Below are 20004 nucleotides of genomic sequence, written 5' to 3'. Positions count from 1 at the left end.
CCCAATATTTTATGCGTGATCTTGCACGATTTTGAATGTCGAGGGACCTGTATGCTTAATCCACTCGTGGGCAGGGGCTGGAGTGTAAATATTAGACTTTGGAGGGGTTCCTCGCAAAGTGGCACTTTGTATAAAAGGGGCATTTAGGGTTTTCTAGTGTTTTTTTTTGGCTACCATGATCATCTAGAAAACCCTAACCGCCCCACTTCCACCCTGCCCAACTTGTGCGCGCGCCCCGGCCGCAGGCGTGCAACTCCGGCTGCCGGAAAGGTCACCCGGCCACCTCTCGGCTCTCCCCTAGCCCCGACCTGCCACATTTTCGATTGTTGTGCTCGGGAAAGCATCAAAGCCGAGCTCCACCCTCCCCTGGCCGAGGCTCTTCTCCGGCGTCCTCCCCCGCCGACCCCGGCCACCCTCGAGCGCCGCCGGAGCCACCCCGGCTCCCTGCAGCCAGCTCGGGTCAGCCCAGACCGAGCCGGCTCGAGCGCTGCGTCCTCGCCTCACTTCGGCCGCGCCGCCCTCCAGTCGGCCTCGGCGATCTCCGGCAACCCGGCGCGCGCATCCCCCGCCGTCCCCGCGCGCCGCCGGCCGTCGCTGGAACTTCCTGTGGCCGCCCAAGCACGTGCGGGCCGAAGTCGGGCCCGCCCAGCTTCTAGGCGCTGCCGCAGCCCACCGTAGGGTGCTCGGCCTTCCACTCGACCTCCGGCACCGAACCGTCGCCGCCCCGACCTCCTCCGGCCGCCGCCGCGCCGCCGGGAAGCCCAAACCCGAGAGGAAGTGGGAAGGCTCGATCTCAGCCACCGCGCCACCGGTTGCCGCCCGCCGCCGGCCAGCACCACCCCCGGACCTCCTGAACCGAGTGCTCCCTCCTCCGGCCGGACCGCCCGCCTCCCGGCCGCCGGCGACCAACCCTAGCTCTCCTCGGGTCTGGTAAGGGCATTTGATGTTCCAGCACTGTTTTTCGAGGTTCCGGTCTTCTTTCCGGTGATCCGATAAGCCTCCTAAGCTTCGGGAAGTGAGCACGATGATCTACAACTCGTGCTGAACATCGTGCTCACCTCCAACAGCGGCAATGATGCCCTGGTTTGTGAGTTAGTCACGATCTTCGCGCTATGCGCGCAGTTTATCTGAATTTCACATCGCTCGTGCGCGCACCGCAGTGGCCGGCAGTGCTCCGAAAGGTGAGCACGGCCTCCGACATGCTGAAACCTGTCAGCAAGTACGACGGTCGGATTAATCGACCTCTGGTTTGCGTGCACGGTCCAGAAAAGCCTAGAAATCACATGAAATGATGCGATTTCATGTATCGGTATGGGCTTTTAGGTTTTCTGCTTCGTTGTAGATGCTGTTGGCAGCATGTTTGGGCTGAGGATAACCTCTGGACTGATCGTCCAAGGCCCCAAGCCCTTGCGGAAATCGAAAAGTGATTTTCGGAGCGTTTTCGGCGAAATCCGCCGATAGAACGTGGTTTCGGTTCGGAATTCATCCGACAGTGCCTCGTGGCTGATTGTAGCGTCGCTGAGCCTTGTTGGCCGGTCACCCGTATCGTTTTGAGGGTTCGGAAACGACGGGTGAGCGACGATGAAGTTCCGGTGCGGTTTTCGGGACTTCCGACTTATTCAGTAATCGGTTTTGGGAAACCGATCGTGGTTCTGGTGAGCGGGGGTTGTGAGTTAGCATTACATGTCAGTGGGTTAGACCTTAACCCGTTGGACCTTTCGTAGGTTCGGTCGCACCGTCTTCACAATCGAGAGACCTTCGTCAGATACGTACAGGTGGGTACTTCGACCCGACGTCGGTATAGTGGTGCACGCTCGGTGACGTTCCTTCCACCCTTTCTGTTTACATTGCTTATCATATACATTGCTTATCATATTATCCTTGTATTACTCTACTCGGTTATTTCCATGCTTAGTATCTTGTGTAGGAGTAGAGTAGAGTTCTTCAGCATATGATATCTGTGATCTGGTTGGTTGATTCTCCTTTGTTGTATCTATGACCTGGTTGGTCGAGTTTCATACTCCATACTTGTGACCTGGTTGGTCGATTTGGTTACATGATGACCCATGCGGTCGATGGGCCCTGGGGGGCAGGATTGTCGGCTGGTTGCCGACGGTTGATCATTGAGCATATTGCATTGATCGCCCGATACTCGTCGCATTTCACGAACACTGGCGGTCTGATCCACCGCAAGGAGTGTTCTTTTCCGGAAAAGTGGTTGAATGGTGACAACCCGTGAGCCCTAGAGGGGTTATATGCACTGGAGAGTAGTAGTGGCATTGGCTTGAGGTCTGCGGTGCTGACCAAGAGAGCATTGGGTTCAGATTGGGTACTTTTGGACTGATTGTCCCGTTGATGCATACATACAGTAGCTGTAGTTGTTCATTTATATACACTTCAGTACTTGTTTATTTTAGCTACTGTACTACCATTATCCATATATTTGTTTATCTCCGTGACTAGTGAGTACCCCTCGCCTTCTTCGGCTTGCGGTACCCACTGGGAGGGGAGACATGTTTACATGTTCTCACCCCCCGCCCCCATTACAGGTGACGTAGCCGGTCCGAGTGGGACAGCTGGTGAGGAACGGGTCTAGCACACGATAGAGCTTTCCGTCCCGTGGTTTGGTTTATCTACCCTTACTCTTCATGATTAAATAAATAACTAACTTAGACATATTATGGTTCAGTTTTATTTTACTATTTGGATATCTGAGTTTTCAGTTGGTTTTGGAATGTAATAAAAGAATTTGTGTTTTCTTGAAATGGAAATGGTTTTCTACCCCTCGTGGTAGCGTTTTGAAAAGTTAAAAGTTCCTGTGTAGGGAACAGTTTTCAAAAGGTTTCTGTGGATTTTGTATCTTAGTATTTCAAAACCTGTTTCTGTGGTTGGAAACATTTTAACTGATAGTTGTGGATTTATATTTAAATAGCGAAGGTATCATTGTGAATCTGTGGTGAATGGTGTATGAATGTATATCTGTGGTTGTTTGTATATTCATCTGGTTGTGGTTGTTGTATGATTGAACTCTTGTACTTGTGCGACGCCGTGCAAATACAGGGGAGACTCTGTCCGGGTGAACAGTGGAACTCCTGTATTTGTGGCGGATCTGGCACACTCTGGGGTCAGATTTTCAAAAAAAAAAATTTTCAGACGCTTTTCCGCTACCTTTTAAACTAAAAGGGACCGCGGGGCGTGACAACAACCATCGAGTTGTCACCGGTACAGCCCTGCAGCCCGAGAAGTGATTGCTCTCGGATTTGATTTTTTGCAAAAAATGTACCGGTACATCCCTGGTGTGTACCGGTACACTTTGGTAAAATCCGAGGAGTTTGCTCTCGGGTTGCCTCTGCGCAAAAAATGTACTGGTACAAAATTTCGTGTACCGGTACGTACACTTTGGTCTCGCAGCACAAAATAGGTCTGCTGCAAATACAGGTGTTTGGAGGGTTTTGTTATAATTGTTACAACATGTTAAGACCCCAATACCCCTTCTCTCTCTCTCCCACAGCCATTCACTCCCTCCCTATCATTTCTCTTATTTTCTCCATCTAGAGAGCTCTCCAAAAGGTGGATTTGGAGGAGATTTGAAGGAGAAGCTTGGGTTTTGGTGGCTTTGGGGAGATCTAGGGCTCTCCTACAAGGTAGACATTGGAGAGCTAGTGGACTAAGATGAGTTTTATGCAAGATTGGGTCTAGGATTTGGATTTATACCCTAAGTTTTTAGGATTTGAACTTCTTACAAGGCTAGAAACCACCTTGAGGCCATGAAACACATGAAACTCATGTATTTCTCATGAGCTCTTATGGTGAATCCTTAGGGTTAGCTTTTGATGCTCTAGGAATGGTTGGAATGGTTTAGGAATGGTATTACAGCTCCTTGGGTGGTTCTAAACGTGATTTTGCTTAGCTACAAGATCAATCCAAAGAAATTTGACATATGGCATTGTTAGGGCACCAAATTTGGGGCTTTTGCCCTAGGGAGTTTCTAAAGCGAATTGACCTTATAGAAACCTAATTGGGGGTATTCCCGACACGTTGGGCAATTCGGTTTGACTTTACGAAAAGCTTATGTAGGACTTTTAAGTATTAAGCATAATTTGGCTTTGTTTTGCCGCAGGCGATAAAGTAGGGCTTAAAAAATCCCAAGAAATTCACCGTAGCACCTTTGCAACCATACAAGGTGGGTGGTGCTATCCGGAATCGGTGAAATTCCCTTTATGTCTAAAAGTGTCATTTTGTTGAGCATGTGTGAATGTTGAGTGATTTGCATAATAGGGCTAATGGAGAGCTTTTGTTGCATTATATGAGTAAAGAATGAGAACTTATAAACCCTATGTATGCATGAAAAGTCATAAGAACCTAGGTGAGGTAAAGAATCCAAAATGACATGATGACATACGAATTGGGTGGCATTAGTAAATGTCAAGTATACAAATGAACACTAGAGTGTGTGGCATTAGTATATGACAAGAATGCAAGAGTTGACCACTTAGAGAACAAGTATGGCATTAGCGAATGAGTACAAAGAATAAGTTAGTGTATATGACACTAGTATTAGTTAATGAATGCAAGTAAAGAACAATAGTGTTATGGTGACATAGAAACCTTAAAGATAAGGGTCACATAAACATTGGAATCTTTAAAGCTAAGAATTGATCTTACTCGCCTATAGTCTTGGCTTGAGGGAGGTCGCTTCCCCTCGAGCGGTGTGCTCCGGATTTGTCACCACTGGGAAGGGGAATCCCCAGAGGACGGTCCCAACGGGAGGAAGCTGGGGGCTCGAAAATTGGGATTTTGAGTTGGTGAGTTATGGAACCCTACGGGAGGAAGCTGAATGCCTAACAGGCTGAGGGCCCAATGGGTTAGCCACAATATTTTGGTAAAGAAAATGTGAACTTGCATTCATCATGAGCATCTCATTCAGCATATGATTGACTTTATTATTCAGGCATATTAGCTGCATTTGTTAGTCGGTTACTATCTATTCTTTCTTCTATTATGCCTGATTTAGACCTAGTGGGAAAGTCGGCGAGATCGGGGCCGAACCACTGAAAACTTTGTTGTAGTTCTCACCCCACTATTTCCACAGAGCCGGGGCCGAGCGAGCCGGCGGCCGATCACGGTAAGGGTATCGCACCCTAGACAGAGATCGCCTAAGATACTTTTATATTTTGTAGTTGCATACCCCTTTATATCATCTTTTGTATTTGATGATTTTAATTGTATCAAAGCTGCATTTGCGTTATATTTCTCTTTGATGCCACACACACTAACTCTAGTATCACTTTACTTTACATTATCGAATGCCACTCGATCTATGTTTTATTGTGTCATTTTGTTCTTTCCTCTCATTGGGTGCTCACATTATATCTCATGCCTACATATAGGGTTAAATAGGTTCTCAAACATTTCAAATAGCACGTGTACTCACATCATGCAACATTCACATGTATATCATCACATCTACCCCATAATGCATGCAACAATATAAATATATGCTCAATTGAATGACACATTAGGCATAGAAGGAATTCCAACGAGTTTGGAAAGCATCACCCACCTCGTAGGCGTACTAGGATGCTACAATGATTTTCTTGAAATTTTTAGGCTCCTAGTTCGTCACCTGCGGCAAAACGAAGCCCTATTAGGCCATTTTGCTCATATCTTTACATTGGCTTTTCGTAACGTTAATCCGAGCACACCAACGCGTCGGAAATACCCCCAATTAGGTTTCTAGATGGTCAATTTCATTTTAAAACCTTTACAAGCAAAAGCCCCAATTTGGGTGCCCTAGCTCAACCCACATCAAAATCTAGGGTTTGATCTCATTAGGAAGCAAAAGAAGTTTTAATCTACTCTAGAGACTCCATAAAAACCATCCTTAGTTAATCCAAATCCTAGTTTGGATTCTACCATGAGAGGGGTTGAAGCTTTCCTCTAAGCTTCACCTCCCACACCAATCCATGGTTTTGATCTCATCCACAAGCAAAAGAAAGCTTGAAACACTCAAAAGGTTCTATTAAAACCACTCTTAGCTCAATCAAATCCCATTTTAGGGTTTCACCATGAGAGGGGGCAAGGCTTACCTCTAAAAGCTTTACTTCACCAAGCTAGAGAAGGAGAGGAGGGAGTTTCTTCACTTCTTTTTCTTCTTCTCTACCTTCTTCTTCTTTTTTTCCTTTTTCTTTTCCTTGTCTTCTTCTTCTCCTTCTTGTCTTCTAGAGAGAGAAAGAGAGAGAAGAGTGTGAGAGGGTGAGACTGAGAGGAAATATGTCATACACCCCTCATACATAGCCCACATAATGCATTTTTGCATTTAAACCCCTCAGCTTTTATCTTATTACACTGCGAGAACTGGGCAGTTTTCGTGCTCGGGGACCGATCTCCCTGACTTGGGACCGGTCCCAGAGAGCTCTCCCGCAGCACAGCGGGGGCTTTCGCACGAGGCAACCGGTCTCTCCCAGGGAGACCGGTCTCTCGGGGACCGGTCTCTCCTCGCAGGGACCGGTTCCCGAGAGCTGGTTTTCTGGGACTTAGCCGATTTTCAGCCTTTTTCATTTCTCACGCGTTCGGGGACCGGTCTCTCCCACCAGGGACTGGTCCCCGAGAGCCCAAAACCTGTAGAATGCAGATTTTTGATTCTTTAGCTCTTGAAAACCTCACACAATGCACTTTTGATCATTTTAACACCTTCGGACATTCCGAAGTGTTCCATCCTCGCACTTTGGTCAATTTGACTAAAGTTTGATATTTATTTTCCAAATTTTTTGGTATATTACACATTGTGTATGCTTCCGCTTATGCAAATTTTATACTCTGTTGATACTTGTTATGGAGCTTGGGACGGACAGGGGAGGCTCTGTCCGTTCGGCGTCTGTTCAACGTACTTGAACTGGCCAAATAGGACCGGATTCGGGGCGTGACATCTTCTAAACCCTAAACCCTAATCCTAATCATAAATCCTTTATTTTTAAAAATGCAACAAAAAATATAATATACCAACAGTGTTCTAAAATTAAATGAATCAGCTAATCGGTGATAAAATTTGAAGCACGCAAAGACAGACCCAAGCTGTAACCCTAAACCCTCAAAATATAAATTTTATATTAAATTAAAATTTGAAAATAAAAGATTATAGGAATTAAAAAAATTTTCTGTTTGAGTTGAATCCTCTGTTTCGGTTGTGGCGGAATTAGCTCTGAAATCGTTCCTAATTTCGGACGCCCACGAGTGAAGAAATGCGTGACAGGTACTGGGATGGACAGGGGAGCAGTTGAGAGGCGACCTCCTACCAATGGAGAGAGGCGAGGGCGAGAGACACCTTCGTGACGGCTTGGGGACAGGAGCTTCTACTGAGGAAGACAATGTGTGGAACGAGCGCTGCCGAGCTTCTGCCCGATGGAGTGCCCTCGAGCGAGAGAGAGAGAGGAGAGCGCAAGAGCAAGAGAGAGGCGAGGGAGCGAGAGAGAGGCGAAGGAGCGAGAGAGAGTGAGAAACAGAGATAGTGAGAGGGAGCTGTGCGGGAGAGAGAAGTGTAGTAGGGTTTGGTTTGGGTTAGCTTTGACAAAAAGTAAAAAAGGGGTGAGCTTAGAAGCTAGTGTGCTAGTGGATTAATATCAACCGTTGAATCTCTGAGTTGTAGGATATACACCCAAGGAGAGATGTCCAGGCAGACTTTTCCAAATAAAAAAGGATTCGGGACCAATTGTACTACTTACCTCAAAACTTATGGCAACTTACTGCCACGTCAGCACTTACGTGCCGACTTTTGTCAATTACAACGGATGGTTGACACTAGAGACCCAATTGAAAAAAATTTCTATAAACTGGAGACTCAATTGATAGAAAACAAGCTATGGACCCAATTAAAAGAAAATTAGGAAAAGGTTCGGAACTATTGGTGTAATGTACCCTTTTTTAAGGGAAAACTTCAAACACCCCTCCTGTGGTTTCGCACTTTCTCACTTTAGTACCTTGTGGTTTAAAGTGTATCAAGTTAGTACCTTGTGGTTTCACATTTTCTTACTTTAGTACCCTGTGGTTTAAAGTGTATCAAGTTAGTACCTTGTGGTTTCACAATTTCTCACTTTAGTACCATGTGGTTTAATATTTCGTTAAATTATATATAAAAAACTTCAGATACCCTACCCAGGTTTATGGAATATTCATTTTAGTACTATTTAGTTATAACTTTGTCACTAATTTAATAAAAAAAATCCCGAAATGGATAATGAAAAAAGAAAAATGAAAACATATCGTACTAACTTGATACAAAAATGAAACCATAGGGTACTAACTTTATACACTTTAAACCACATGATACTAAAGTGAGAAAGTCGAAACCACATGGTACTAACTTGATACACTTTAAACTATCATGGTACTAAAGTGAGAAAGTGCAAAACCACAGGGGGTATTTGAAGTTTTCTTAGTTTTTAACTCAATTATTCTCTCCTCCTCTCTCTCACTCATTTTCCATCAATCTCTTCCTTATCTTTTGCTGTACAACCTATTTTTAAATAATAAATATTATAAAAATAAAATTTAATTCAATACATGCAATCTAAATAATATAAAAAGACTATGTGTAAAAATACAGAATTTTAATTTTTATAATTAGATTTAAAAATATAGTGTATAAATCTTACTTTTATACTCGATGGATATAACATTTTTCGTTCACAACTCTATTTTTTTTCTCCTTAACTATAATAAATGTTTGCCAATATCTGGTGTATTTGTGCATCTTAAAATAGTAATATCATAAAATTAAAGTATAATTTGATATATAAAGACTACAGCATATGAAACATATGTATATAAAAACTTTATATATAGAGTTTAAATTTTAATAATAGGGTTTTAAAAATTAGTGTATAAGATGTATTTATATATCCAATGTACGGAATAATTTGCCGTTCTAACCCATTGTTGTCACATTCCCTCGTAGGAACAATGAATCTTCTGATCATGAGATTTGCTGGCTTTCTCTTTCCCTCTTTCTTCCTCTCTCACCGTACCACGGTTTTGAGTTTTCTTCTCTCTCTCCTTTCTTCCTCTCTCACTGTGCCGTAGTTTTGAGTTTTCCTCTCTCTCTCACTCTCTCTCCTTATCTCTCCTTCTCACATATTTATCAATCGCTACGTTCATAAGTATTCACTCACTCCTATATATTAGGATGTTTTCCCCTCTTTTTCTCTCTTTACAGTTATCTAAAAATTAGTATTAGCAGATGGACCGTAAAATGAGATAGCAAATGCGTCTTTTGCTCTATTAGTATACTCATTCTTATTCTTTTGTTGTTATTGTTATTTTTGTTATTTTCTTTTTTTTCTAATAACTTTATTACTATTGTTGCTCCTACTGATTTTTTTTTTACTTTTTTTTAATTTTTTTAATATTTTACTATTGGTATAAGTAAATTTATTATTATAATGGTTTTGTCTTTATTTTATTTTTATTCTTTTATTCTTATGCTTTTACGGCAGCAGCTGCTTCTTCTTCCGCCTCTTTTACTTTTATTCCTTTTATGTTTTAATTTTTATATTTATTTGTTTTTACTGTTTCTACCAGCCGCAACATTTGGGCAGCTTCACTAGTTTATATGAAAATAATTGTCAGCTGTAAATCACGGGCCTCTCGCTAGCGAAAAATTCTAGAATGCAACGGGTATATTAGTGACGTGGCGTAACAAACCAATCAAATCAATCCTTTTAGGAATATATGTCCCATCATGATTGTAAAAAAGTATTTTTATTATACTTTTGTTTGAAAAGAAGGGATGTGATTGGCTTGTTATTGATGACGTGGTGCAAGTGTGACAGTGTAGAATTCCTCCTCGCTAGCTCACTACTAAACCCTGCAATTCTAACGGGTTTCTACATCTGTCCAGCCTGGTTTCGGTCCCTAACTGTAGTGGCTGGTCTGGTCTTCTCCGCCTCCGCGTGCTCTTTTCACCAGTCAACTCCGCAACCGCATTTAGCAAACAAAACTTGCGCTCCCATCTCCCCTCTCATTCCCCCCGCTTCCCCCTTCCCCCTTCCCCCTTCCCCCCGTCTTTCTCTCAACTCCGACGAAACCAAAACTTCTCTCTTAACTTCTGTAATTGCTTCTCCTTCTGTTATTGATCCTTGTTAATTCTTCTTCTTCTTCTTCTTCTTCTTCTTCTTCTTCTAGGCCACTACGTTTTTTCTCTCTTCTTCACCGATCATCTGTTAAAATTCGTCAAAATCGGCACTTCTGATCCATGCGACGTTTCTGATGGGCTGCTCGTCATTTTGACTCACAAGGAGAGGAATCGAAGGGCGAGCCGAGAAATGGACTCAAAACGGCAGCAACATCAGCAGAGCAAGGGCCGGGGCCCGAGGCTGGAGCGTCGGAATGCTGCGAAGGACATCGACTACGAAGCGCCCGCCTCGACATTCTCCGCCGATATCGACTCGCCCGCTCTCGGGCTCCGCGCCACCCGCTCCCTGGAGCTCTACCCTTCCCCCTATTCCTACTCAAACCAGACGAGCTTCCGCATCGGCGGCAGCGTTGAGGGAGAGGTTGATCTCCTCTGCCACAGTCTCGGCCTCTCCGGCCCCGACGACTTTGCCATCCCCATCACCGCCTGGGAGGCCATCAAGGCCCGCTCTTCCTCGGACCTCCTCCCGAGATCCCGCCTCTTCTTTTACTCCGATGATACTCGTGCTTCCGCTACGCAAGAACAACATTCCACCCTTTCCCCGGCTTCTTCTTCTTCTTCTTCCGCTCCTGCCGATTCCCTTCCTCCTCCTCCTCCTCCTCCTCCTCCTCCTCCACTTGGGGAAGACCCTCGATCTGATCAAATTTCAGATGATAATGATTGGACACTTGCCCGCCGGGACCTGGATGTGGAAGAGGTGGATGGTTCTAACTCGCCAAGGAAACCTTCTAAGGATGAAGCTAAGTGTACCGAAGATGAAGCTGAATCTATAATTAAGAGTCCGATTCCATATCCGAGGACGAAGGCAGGGGGAGATGGAGGGATCAAAGGTGTTCGGCCACCTCCAGTTCTTGCTCCTTTACTTCCGATTTCGACGCTTCCTCCTCCGCCTGCAAGGTGCCCACCAGTGCTCGCACCGCCACCGTTGATGTCTCCACCTTTCCTTGATGATGTGAGCTCAACCTGGGATATTTTGAGATCCTTTGCTCCCGAGGGTGAAGAATGCAGCGGATTGAGGAAATCTTTCGATAAGGATGAGGAAGAGGAGGAGTGGGGAGGAGTTTTGGCAGGAGGATTGGGAGAAGGAGAGGAGTTGAGAGAGCTGAGGCTAGATGGGAGCTCTGAGGGCTTCACGGGGACATCCTCGTTGTCTACCATGAATGATGATGATGCATCAAGTACTAGTACAGAAACAATGTTCATCATCTCACCCAATGGTAGATTCAAGAGGAAGATCAAGTCGTGGATGCGAGGTGTGCTCCTTGGGAGTGGTTCCTTCGGAATGGTTTATGAAGGGATCAGTGAGTAAGTAATAGAATTATTGATTATATTATTTCTCCTTTTTCTTGAAGTATACATTTTTATTTGATTTTCTAAAACACACATCCTACAAATTAGGTTTGTTCAGATGACACTTCTAAATGTATAGATAACTCATGCTTCTATTTAAGTCAATTTTAGCTTATTGTAGTCTTTTTCCCAATCTGGGCTTCTTCCTAAAGGCATATTTTTCTTTCAAAATTTACTGCGTTGAAAAAACGTAGTGCCCAAGTTCATCTTTGCTTGTATATTTAGTGACATTCTGGCATGGTAATTTATCTGTAAGATTAGGAAGATGGTGAGCGATTCACTTTTTCTGGTGACATAGTTGTATAATATTTTAACCCTTCACCAATGAATCTTAACAAAGACGTATTTCATAGTATTTTGCAATAAATTATGTGCTTCTCATTAGAAAAGGGCCTATTAGTTTCATTTCATACATCTTTGCTCAAATCATTGCTAGTGAAAATGGTCGGTTTCTATGGTACATGATAATTTAAAAGCATGAGAAAAATATGGTTAATTATGTTCAAATAATATAAGGAGGGAGAGTAATATATATGAATTAGTACAGTAAGTTCGGACATGCATTAATAACAGTACATACGGTAAAATGAAGGGATGATTTCAATATTGCGACATGCTATACAAGTTGATCTACCTTTCATAAATTCATAACCTTTCATTCTCGGATATATATAAGTGTACACCAGTAAATTAACCTTAGGAAAGATACAATCTCCTCCAAAATATAGAGGAAGATGCTTCTAGAGGAACAGAACAACAATTCTTACGTTGATTTATAGCGATAAAGACTGGTACTCTGCTTGCTGAATTAGAACCATCTCATTCAGTTGTGCTGATGTAACACGGTGCCCTATTAAGATGTTTGAAAAGTTTAGTCCTGTGAAATTGTGATCAGTCATGGTACCACTTGGTTTTGAGGAACCAAACTAAATCATATTATATAAATATTATCATAATTGTCTGCTATGACATGGCTTAAGAATGTTCTCTTCAAGGATTTAAGTGCCATGGCACGGGATTGTGCCGAAATCTTGTCGGCACGATATGGTGCGGTGCGTGCTGAACCGTGTCGATGCGTGCCGGTCAGAAAAATTACAAATGTGCCGACACGTAATGATATGAATATTTATTTTCTTTAGCAACAAAATTTTCTAATTGCTTATTATGTATCTTTATCAAATCTTTTGAACTTTATTAAGAAAATTACTTACTAATTTTTTAAAAAAGAGGGTTTTGAGCTATGGCATTGGCACGGAGGTTGTATTGTGCCCGTATATTGTTGGCACGATATGGTATGGTAGATATGGTCTGTGCCGATGGGCATTTAAATCGTTGGTTCTCTTGATGGATTACAAATCCAGCTTAGGTTTATGATATTCCTAGATTGATTTATGGCCGGCTAAATTTCGGTTGAGTTTTCATGGGTTATTCCTTTTTTTTTTTATATTATTTGTGATCATTTTCATGTTTTCATTGCATCATTGTTAGCGGCAGTCAAAACCTCTTGGCTAATAAAATAAATTATCTTGAAGTACATTCAGATTTACTATAGGTCCTATTTGGACAAATGATTTGAATTGGAAAGTTTTTAGGAAAGAGAATGACTGACGATCTTTTGCACATTTGGAGACGTAATATGGTAGTCAATTATAATTTAGTCTATACTCTATGTGGTAAAAAGACATGGAAAGGAGACCATGAATTGTGATCATCCCTTGGGCTGATCCGCTTGAGCTCAGTAGAAGTTTTATTTTAATGAGGGATGGCAATGAGATGGATACAAGGTGGAATATCTAATTCCCAAACCAAACTCAATCTCTCTTTCCATTAGTCCAAACACAATAGGGCTTAGCAAGTTCCATTTGTGAACTCTCTATATCCCAATAAACCCCTAAGTTAGGGGTAAAACAGATAACAACTTTATTTTAAAATAACTAACCATTACAACTTAGCCCTACTTTGTTCATATGAAAGAGTCCAGCTTATCAAAAAGCATCTATGGTTCAAATAATGAATAAAAAATTTAAATTATGTCTCGACTTAATTGGACTTGCAAATTGGGCTGCATTGACTTTTCTTCAAATTCATGTAAAAATTGATGGGCTTTGTCTATTGTCTATTTGTCTAGACATGGTATACTACATGCCATTGTGTATCACTTGCTTCGTTTTTCATATTGATATCTTGGAAACACTACACTTCATGTTGCTGAGTCGAAGAACATCACTGTGTAGTGTGTACACATTAAACATTGTCCTACTTTGGCAAATATTGTCAAGATGAAGGGGCAACCCCTAAATTTAGTCAATTGGTGAATTGTAGGTGTTGACATCTTTATATTAATTTATGAATAATAAGATTGCTTCCAGGTTATAAAAATAAATCTTCCTTTCGATCCTGCCTGATGCAGGATGGTTTAGGGAGTTTGAGTGTTTTCGAGAATTGCTTAAAATATGGATCGAGCGATTCTTAGAAATCAAACTAAAAAGAAATAAACGACAAATCCAAAAATTCAAAAACTCAAAATAAGATATTGTTTAGGGAAAGATCACACCTTCGAGTTTCCGCAAGTTCGGATCCATCATACACACGCGGGTGAGTTGATTTAGCTTCTTTTGATCATCGGATCTTAGCCGCTTTGTTAGAACTGCTAGAATAATGGAAAAAGAAGTTCAGGATTTAGAAATGATGCAATTAGGAATAGGATAAAAGGAAATTGGGGTTTAGAATTTGTCACGCTCTGGACTTCAGCGGAAGCTCACCAGCCACGTGCACAGACTTGCCGTGTACACTACCACCTCTAGTGTACACCAGGCGTCTAAAACCAACATAGCGAAAAGCATAACTTCCTAACCGGGTAATCAGAGCAAAAACCAAGAGTCCATAAGCTTATACAAAAAAAAACAATTCCAAACTATAGTTTAGAACATAAAGTATACTCTAAGGTTCCAGAATACAACTTTAAACTAAACTAAAGCAAGCTTGTATAGGTTCATCTATTCAGCTATCGAGGAGCTCTAGCTAGTCGCTGACCCCTTGCCACGAACCCTACCCTTTCCTGCTATGGAAGGCTCTACATAAAAACAGCCAACAAATGGGTGTGAGAACTATAAAACAATAGTTCCTAGTGGGTAAGCCGCCGAGAGTAGCGAAATACACCACTAGGTCAATTGAGGCATGAGTAAACAACAATAAGTAAGAAATGTAAATGCAACAAATAGATGAAATGAATCAATTATGAACATGCCTCAACAAGATATGTTTTCTAACATGTCTTATGTACTAGCCCATCATATATACAAGTTATATGTCATGCTAATTATCAGTTTAATTATCTATAAATTACATGTCATGATTCATGCAGAATATCATCATTATAGTTTAACTAACTAATGACATCATGTAGCTATCTTCCTACACTAACATGAGTGTAATCATACAGGTAATGTCATTACATCTAATGACTAACAGGAATGTCAACCATCTAGTATGTTCATTACTAGGTATCTTTCCACTAGTGACATAAAGTACCTTTACTACTATGTCCATCTAAGGTTAAATTTATTTACATTAACCGAATTAACAAGAGACTTACACGTGGTAAAGTCCCGGCTCGTGCCTTGCCTAATGGCCCCGTGGAAGTCAACACTACCCACGGCAATCGGCGCCCAGTCCCGCACTAGCTTAGTGTTCACAAGTTCATCATGTCTCTAGCATGGAATTCCAACTCCGACACAAAGCTGGTAATTAACCACAAAGTCATAATTCACTTTCAGCTACTTGGTGACATATTTCTACCAATAGATAGTATGACTTAAACAACAAACGATTTACATCATATTGATGATTCTAACGGGCTACACCCGCACTTATATATAGTCCATTCACTACTTCCTATAACATAAGGAAAGTGGTTTACTAAGGTTATGGTCACTGATTCACTATGATGCTCATACCAATTCATGGCATATGTCATATATTTCAACATAGGCCTCCACTATCTGGAGTACATAAATATCATGTAATTACTTCTACTTGATTATACAAGTGTGCCATCTCACGACCCATAGGTTGGATTCTATCACATATCATTCAGTTCTAGTCATTAACTAGGCCATATACAATAATATGAAGTTCATGTTAATTCTATCATATAAATGCTATAATCAACTTGTCTACACAAGTATGCAAACTATCATGTAAAGTATTCTACACATGATCTTTAATTCATTATTCCACAATATGAAGATATAACTTTGCTATATGGGTGATATACACAGAAATTCTATCGTCATGTCTACAACATGGAATTGCATGATTTAACTCAACAGTTAAATATCATAACCATTGTTAAGCTACACTAAGTGTCACATTCATAGCTCTACATCAATTCCCTATTGAATGATGCAATATCTAATTTGTCTATACAAGTTTTACTAATCTCATGTAAAGCATGCTAACTAAGCAAGTTCCCAAAGCCTCTTTTTTCTACAACATAGAGATTCTACTCTATCATATATGGTAAGCATGTTTTATGCATGCACACATTCATTCAAACGTATATTCACCTGAATATGCATGAATTCCAACTTAATAATGTCAAAGACGACATAGGGGGAATTCACCCATTTCGGTAAGGTCAACCTAACAACAAGTTAAACTCGATTAGGAGCTTCTACTAAGCCCTCTACAAGGTACCTCAAGAGTTCACATAACTTAGGTAGAATCTTACCACAGCTGTGAACTATCCCAAAGTAATTCCAACACTACTACCAATAACATCAATACTAGTGAGAAGTTAGGTAGCTAACCTTTCCAAAACTCCAACTCAGCTATTCCCTGAGTTAGGGTTGAATATCTATTCTCAAAACCTTCTCTTCAACACTTCTACAGCCCCTCCAAGATCCTCCAAATCAGCTAGCATAAGGAGTTGAGAAGAGAAAAAGCTTAATCCATCAATTTTCTACTCAAAATTAGAAGTAGAATTTAGAGAGAGAAAGAAGGGAGCTTACCCTGTTTCCCGCAAGCTTCAGCCCAGAAAATATTAGCTAGGGGTCGATTGGTCTTTTAAAGGGATAAGCATGGCTGCCAAATGACCAAAAACCCCTTTATTAACTCACTCTGCCTCACTGGAAATCGGTACTCGGGTTGGGGTACCAGTACTTGGCCTCAAAACAGCTAAAACCCGAGAGCTCTGCGCAACTGGGTTTTTATATAGGGTACCAGTACTCGCACAATGCAGTACCGATACTCAGCACTCAAACCTGAAATTTTTCAGGTTTTAGTATCAATAATCCATCCGAACACTTAAAATACATAAGTTAAAGGCCAAAACACTTCCAACAACCCTCAAAACAGCTAGGATAGTGTCAATTACTATCCTCACACTGAAACCTTGCTATGTGCTAAAGTTTAGTGTACTACATAATTATTCGCAAAAAGAATAGAGAAATCAAAGGGTTCGACGACGACTCATTTCCACGGAGTAGGCTTGGATTGCAATCTCGATTAGATGGTTGTTGCGGCAACGGCTGATCATTGGAAAGGAGATATCCTCTGGATTGTTGTTGTTGTTGTTGTTTTTTCCCTTTGATCAAGTGGCCCTTGCTCCTAGCCATATAGACGGAAGTAGAGAGAAAGCGTATGGATGGAGGGAGGAAGCTCTCACGTACAGCTTCTCCTGTACGGACGGCTTGTGAAGATATCCCGTAGGTGGGTCCCGCGTCGATAAGTCGATCTCAACGGCTCTCTATAACTGTAACGGATCCAATGGCTAAAATAAAATAGAGAAAAGAGAAGAAATTGTTTAGAATTTTAAACGGACCCATTCGTCGTGCATGCAATTTCTTAATGGCTGCTTTTGGAAGCCTCTCAGGTCTAATCCTCACCATAGCCATATCTCCTTTAAATTCCTTGTTTCTCCGATGTTTATCTATAGATTTCTTGTAAGTTTCATTACTAAGAACTATTCATCTCTGAATTTCATTATGCAATTCTCGTATATGTTGAGCAAAGGAGTCTGTATGTTCGCTGCTTTGGTAACCTATAGGTAAAGGTGCTGAATCAATAGGTTTTCGTGGGTTGTATCCAGTAACAATTTCAAAAGGACTCATGCCAGTTATTCGGTTAATGGAGCTATTGTAAGCAAATTCGGCTATAGGAAGAATAGTGTCCCAATTTCTAGTGTTTTCGCCAACTAAGAACCTTAATAAATCACCTAAACCTCGATTGACAACTTCAGTTTGTTCATCCATTTGGGGTTGGTGTGTAGATGAAAATTGCAATTTTGTTATCATTATTTTTCAAAGAGCTTTCCAAAAATAACTAACAAATTGGACGTTTCTATTTGTAACTATTGTTTTGGGCACTCCATGCAACTCCACAATCTCAGCAAAGAACAAATGGGCAACGTGAGAGGCATCGGATGTTTTTGTACAAGGTATAAAATGTACCATTTTAGAAAATCTATTGACAACAAACATAATTGAATCTTGCTTCCTAATGGTCTTGGGTAAAACCTAAAACAAAGTCCATACTAAGATCTTGACATGGTGAATGTGGTATTGCTGAGGGTTGTATATAATCCGGTATTTTGCCACTTGCCTTTAGCTTGTTGAGATGTCCCACAGCTCTTGATGATTCTTGCAACATCTCGTTTCAAGCTAGGCCAGTAAAACCTATTCTCCACCATAGCTATAGTCTTGTCCTTTCCAAAGTGGCCTGCTAGTCCTACTGCATGCAATTCCAAGACAATGAAATCTCGTAGTGATCTGTGGGGTATGCATAGTTGACTTCCTCGAAAAAGATATTGATCGTGTAAGACATAATCATTACTAGTGGTCATACCCTTAAAAAATGCAACATAAATTTCACCAATGTCGGGGCAATTGGAATATTCTTCCTTGATTCTCGCGAAACCTATAATGTTCACACCTATCGATCGAACAGTGCCAACTACCATTCTTAGTGTGTTTGCAGGCTTATTTTCTACACTAGCACGATTTTTGAGAACAAAGGTGTATTCTTGAAGGAATTACCCATTTTGCATGTCGGAATCCTAACTTTTTTTGTGAATTTAGGTACCTAAGGGCTTGATGGTCAGAAAAGAAAAATAGATTCCCTAGGCAAAAGGTAGTGCCTCCACTGTCTAGGTGCTTGAACTGCAGCATATAGTTCTTTGTCATAGGTAGAATACTTTTGTCTGGCTTTATTCAACTTCTCACTAAAATAGCTACATGATGACCTTCTTGGCTCAACACTCCAACTATGCCTACGTCTGACGCATCACATGCAACCTCAAATACTTTCTCAAAATTAGGTAGTCTTAGAACTGGAGTTTTAGTCATTCGTTCCTTAATCTCCTTACAAGCTTTCACATCTGATGGGGTCCACTTGAACTTCCCTTTCTTTAGTTATGATAGGGGCTATTATGGTGCTAAGGCCCTTAATAAAACTATGGTAAAAGGTTGCTAAACCGTGAAAACTTCTAGCTTCGTGAATATTTGTGGGCTCCGGCCAATCCTTAATTACTCGGACTTTCTCAGGGTCTACAGACTCTCCCTCAGAGGATACAACAAATCTGAGAAAAATGACTTGTGATTGCATAAAGATGCACTTTTTCATGTGAATATACAATTTTTCTTTACGCAAAACCTCAAAAAGTTGTCGAACATGCCCTAAGTGCTCATGCTTTGTCTTGCTATATATCAAGATATCGTCGAAGTATGCAACTAAAAATTTTTCAATAAATTTCTAAAAATTTGATTCATGAATCTCATGAATGTACTAGGGGCATTGGACAATCAAAAAAGTATTACTAACCACTCATACAAACCCTTTTTCATCTTAAAAGCCGTTTTTCAGTTGTCTCTTGGTTTAACTCTAATTTGAATGGTAATTGCTCCTCAAATCAATTTTCGTAAAGATCGTGGATCCCGTCATCATATCTAGCATATCATCTAGTCAGAAATGGGAAATCGGTACTTAATGATAATTTTGGTTATGGCTCTACTGTTGTCACGCCCCGGGCCCCAGCGGAAGCCCACTGGGTGCGTGCACAGACCCGCCGTGCACACCACGCACCCTCGATGCACACAAAGGCATCTACAATAATCACAGAGAGAAGTATGAATCATTCCTAGATATGGTAATTAGAGCGAAACATAAATCTGCTAGATACATAAACCCAAAACTAATATATCTCAATGATTACAATAGTTTAATCTAGAGCTACAACATGAATACAAGGGCTTTTTTTGCATTTAGACCCTTGACAAATTTTTATTTTAAAAATAGCCCTGTCAAAATTTAATTTGCAAAAATGGCCCTGGGCCTGCCACGCAGGCGCCACGTCAGCGCCACGCGGGCAGGGCGGGGCCCGTGTGTTAAGTTGAACACGGTGAACCATTCACCGTGTTCAAACACGGTGAATGGTTCACCGTGATTAGTACGTATTTTTTTGTATA

At 41.4% G+C, this 20004-nt stretch overlaps 1 protein-coding gene across 1 annotated transcript in view; it reads left to right on the top strand.

Annotated features, from left to right (window-relative positions):
• The window catches only part of LOC109721414 (mitogen-activated protein kinase kinase kinase 1-like), a 60520-nt gene continuing 50453 nt past the window's right edge, over positions 9938-20004 (top strand). Inside the window, exon 1 of the mRNA XM_020249042.1 lies at positions 9938-11494. Coding sequence (XP_020104631.1) covers positions 10320-11494 — 1175 coding nt within the window. The 5' untranslated portion in view covers positions 9938-10319. The remainder of the gene's footprint in view (positions 11495-20004) is intronic.

The sequence above is a fragment of the Ananas comosus genome, linkage group 15 (genome assembly GCF_001540865.1).
Source record: "Ananas comosus cultivar F153 linkage group 15, ASM154086v1, whole genome shotgun sequence".
Taxonomy (NCBI): Eukaryota; Viridiplantae; Streptophyta; class Magnoliopsida; order Poales; family Bromeliaceae; genus Ananas; species Ananas comosus.
This window is presented reverse-complemented; position numbering and strand designations above follow the sequence as displayed.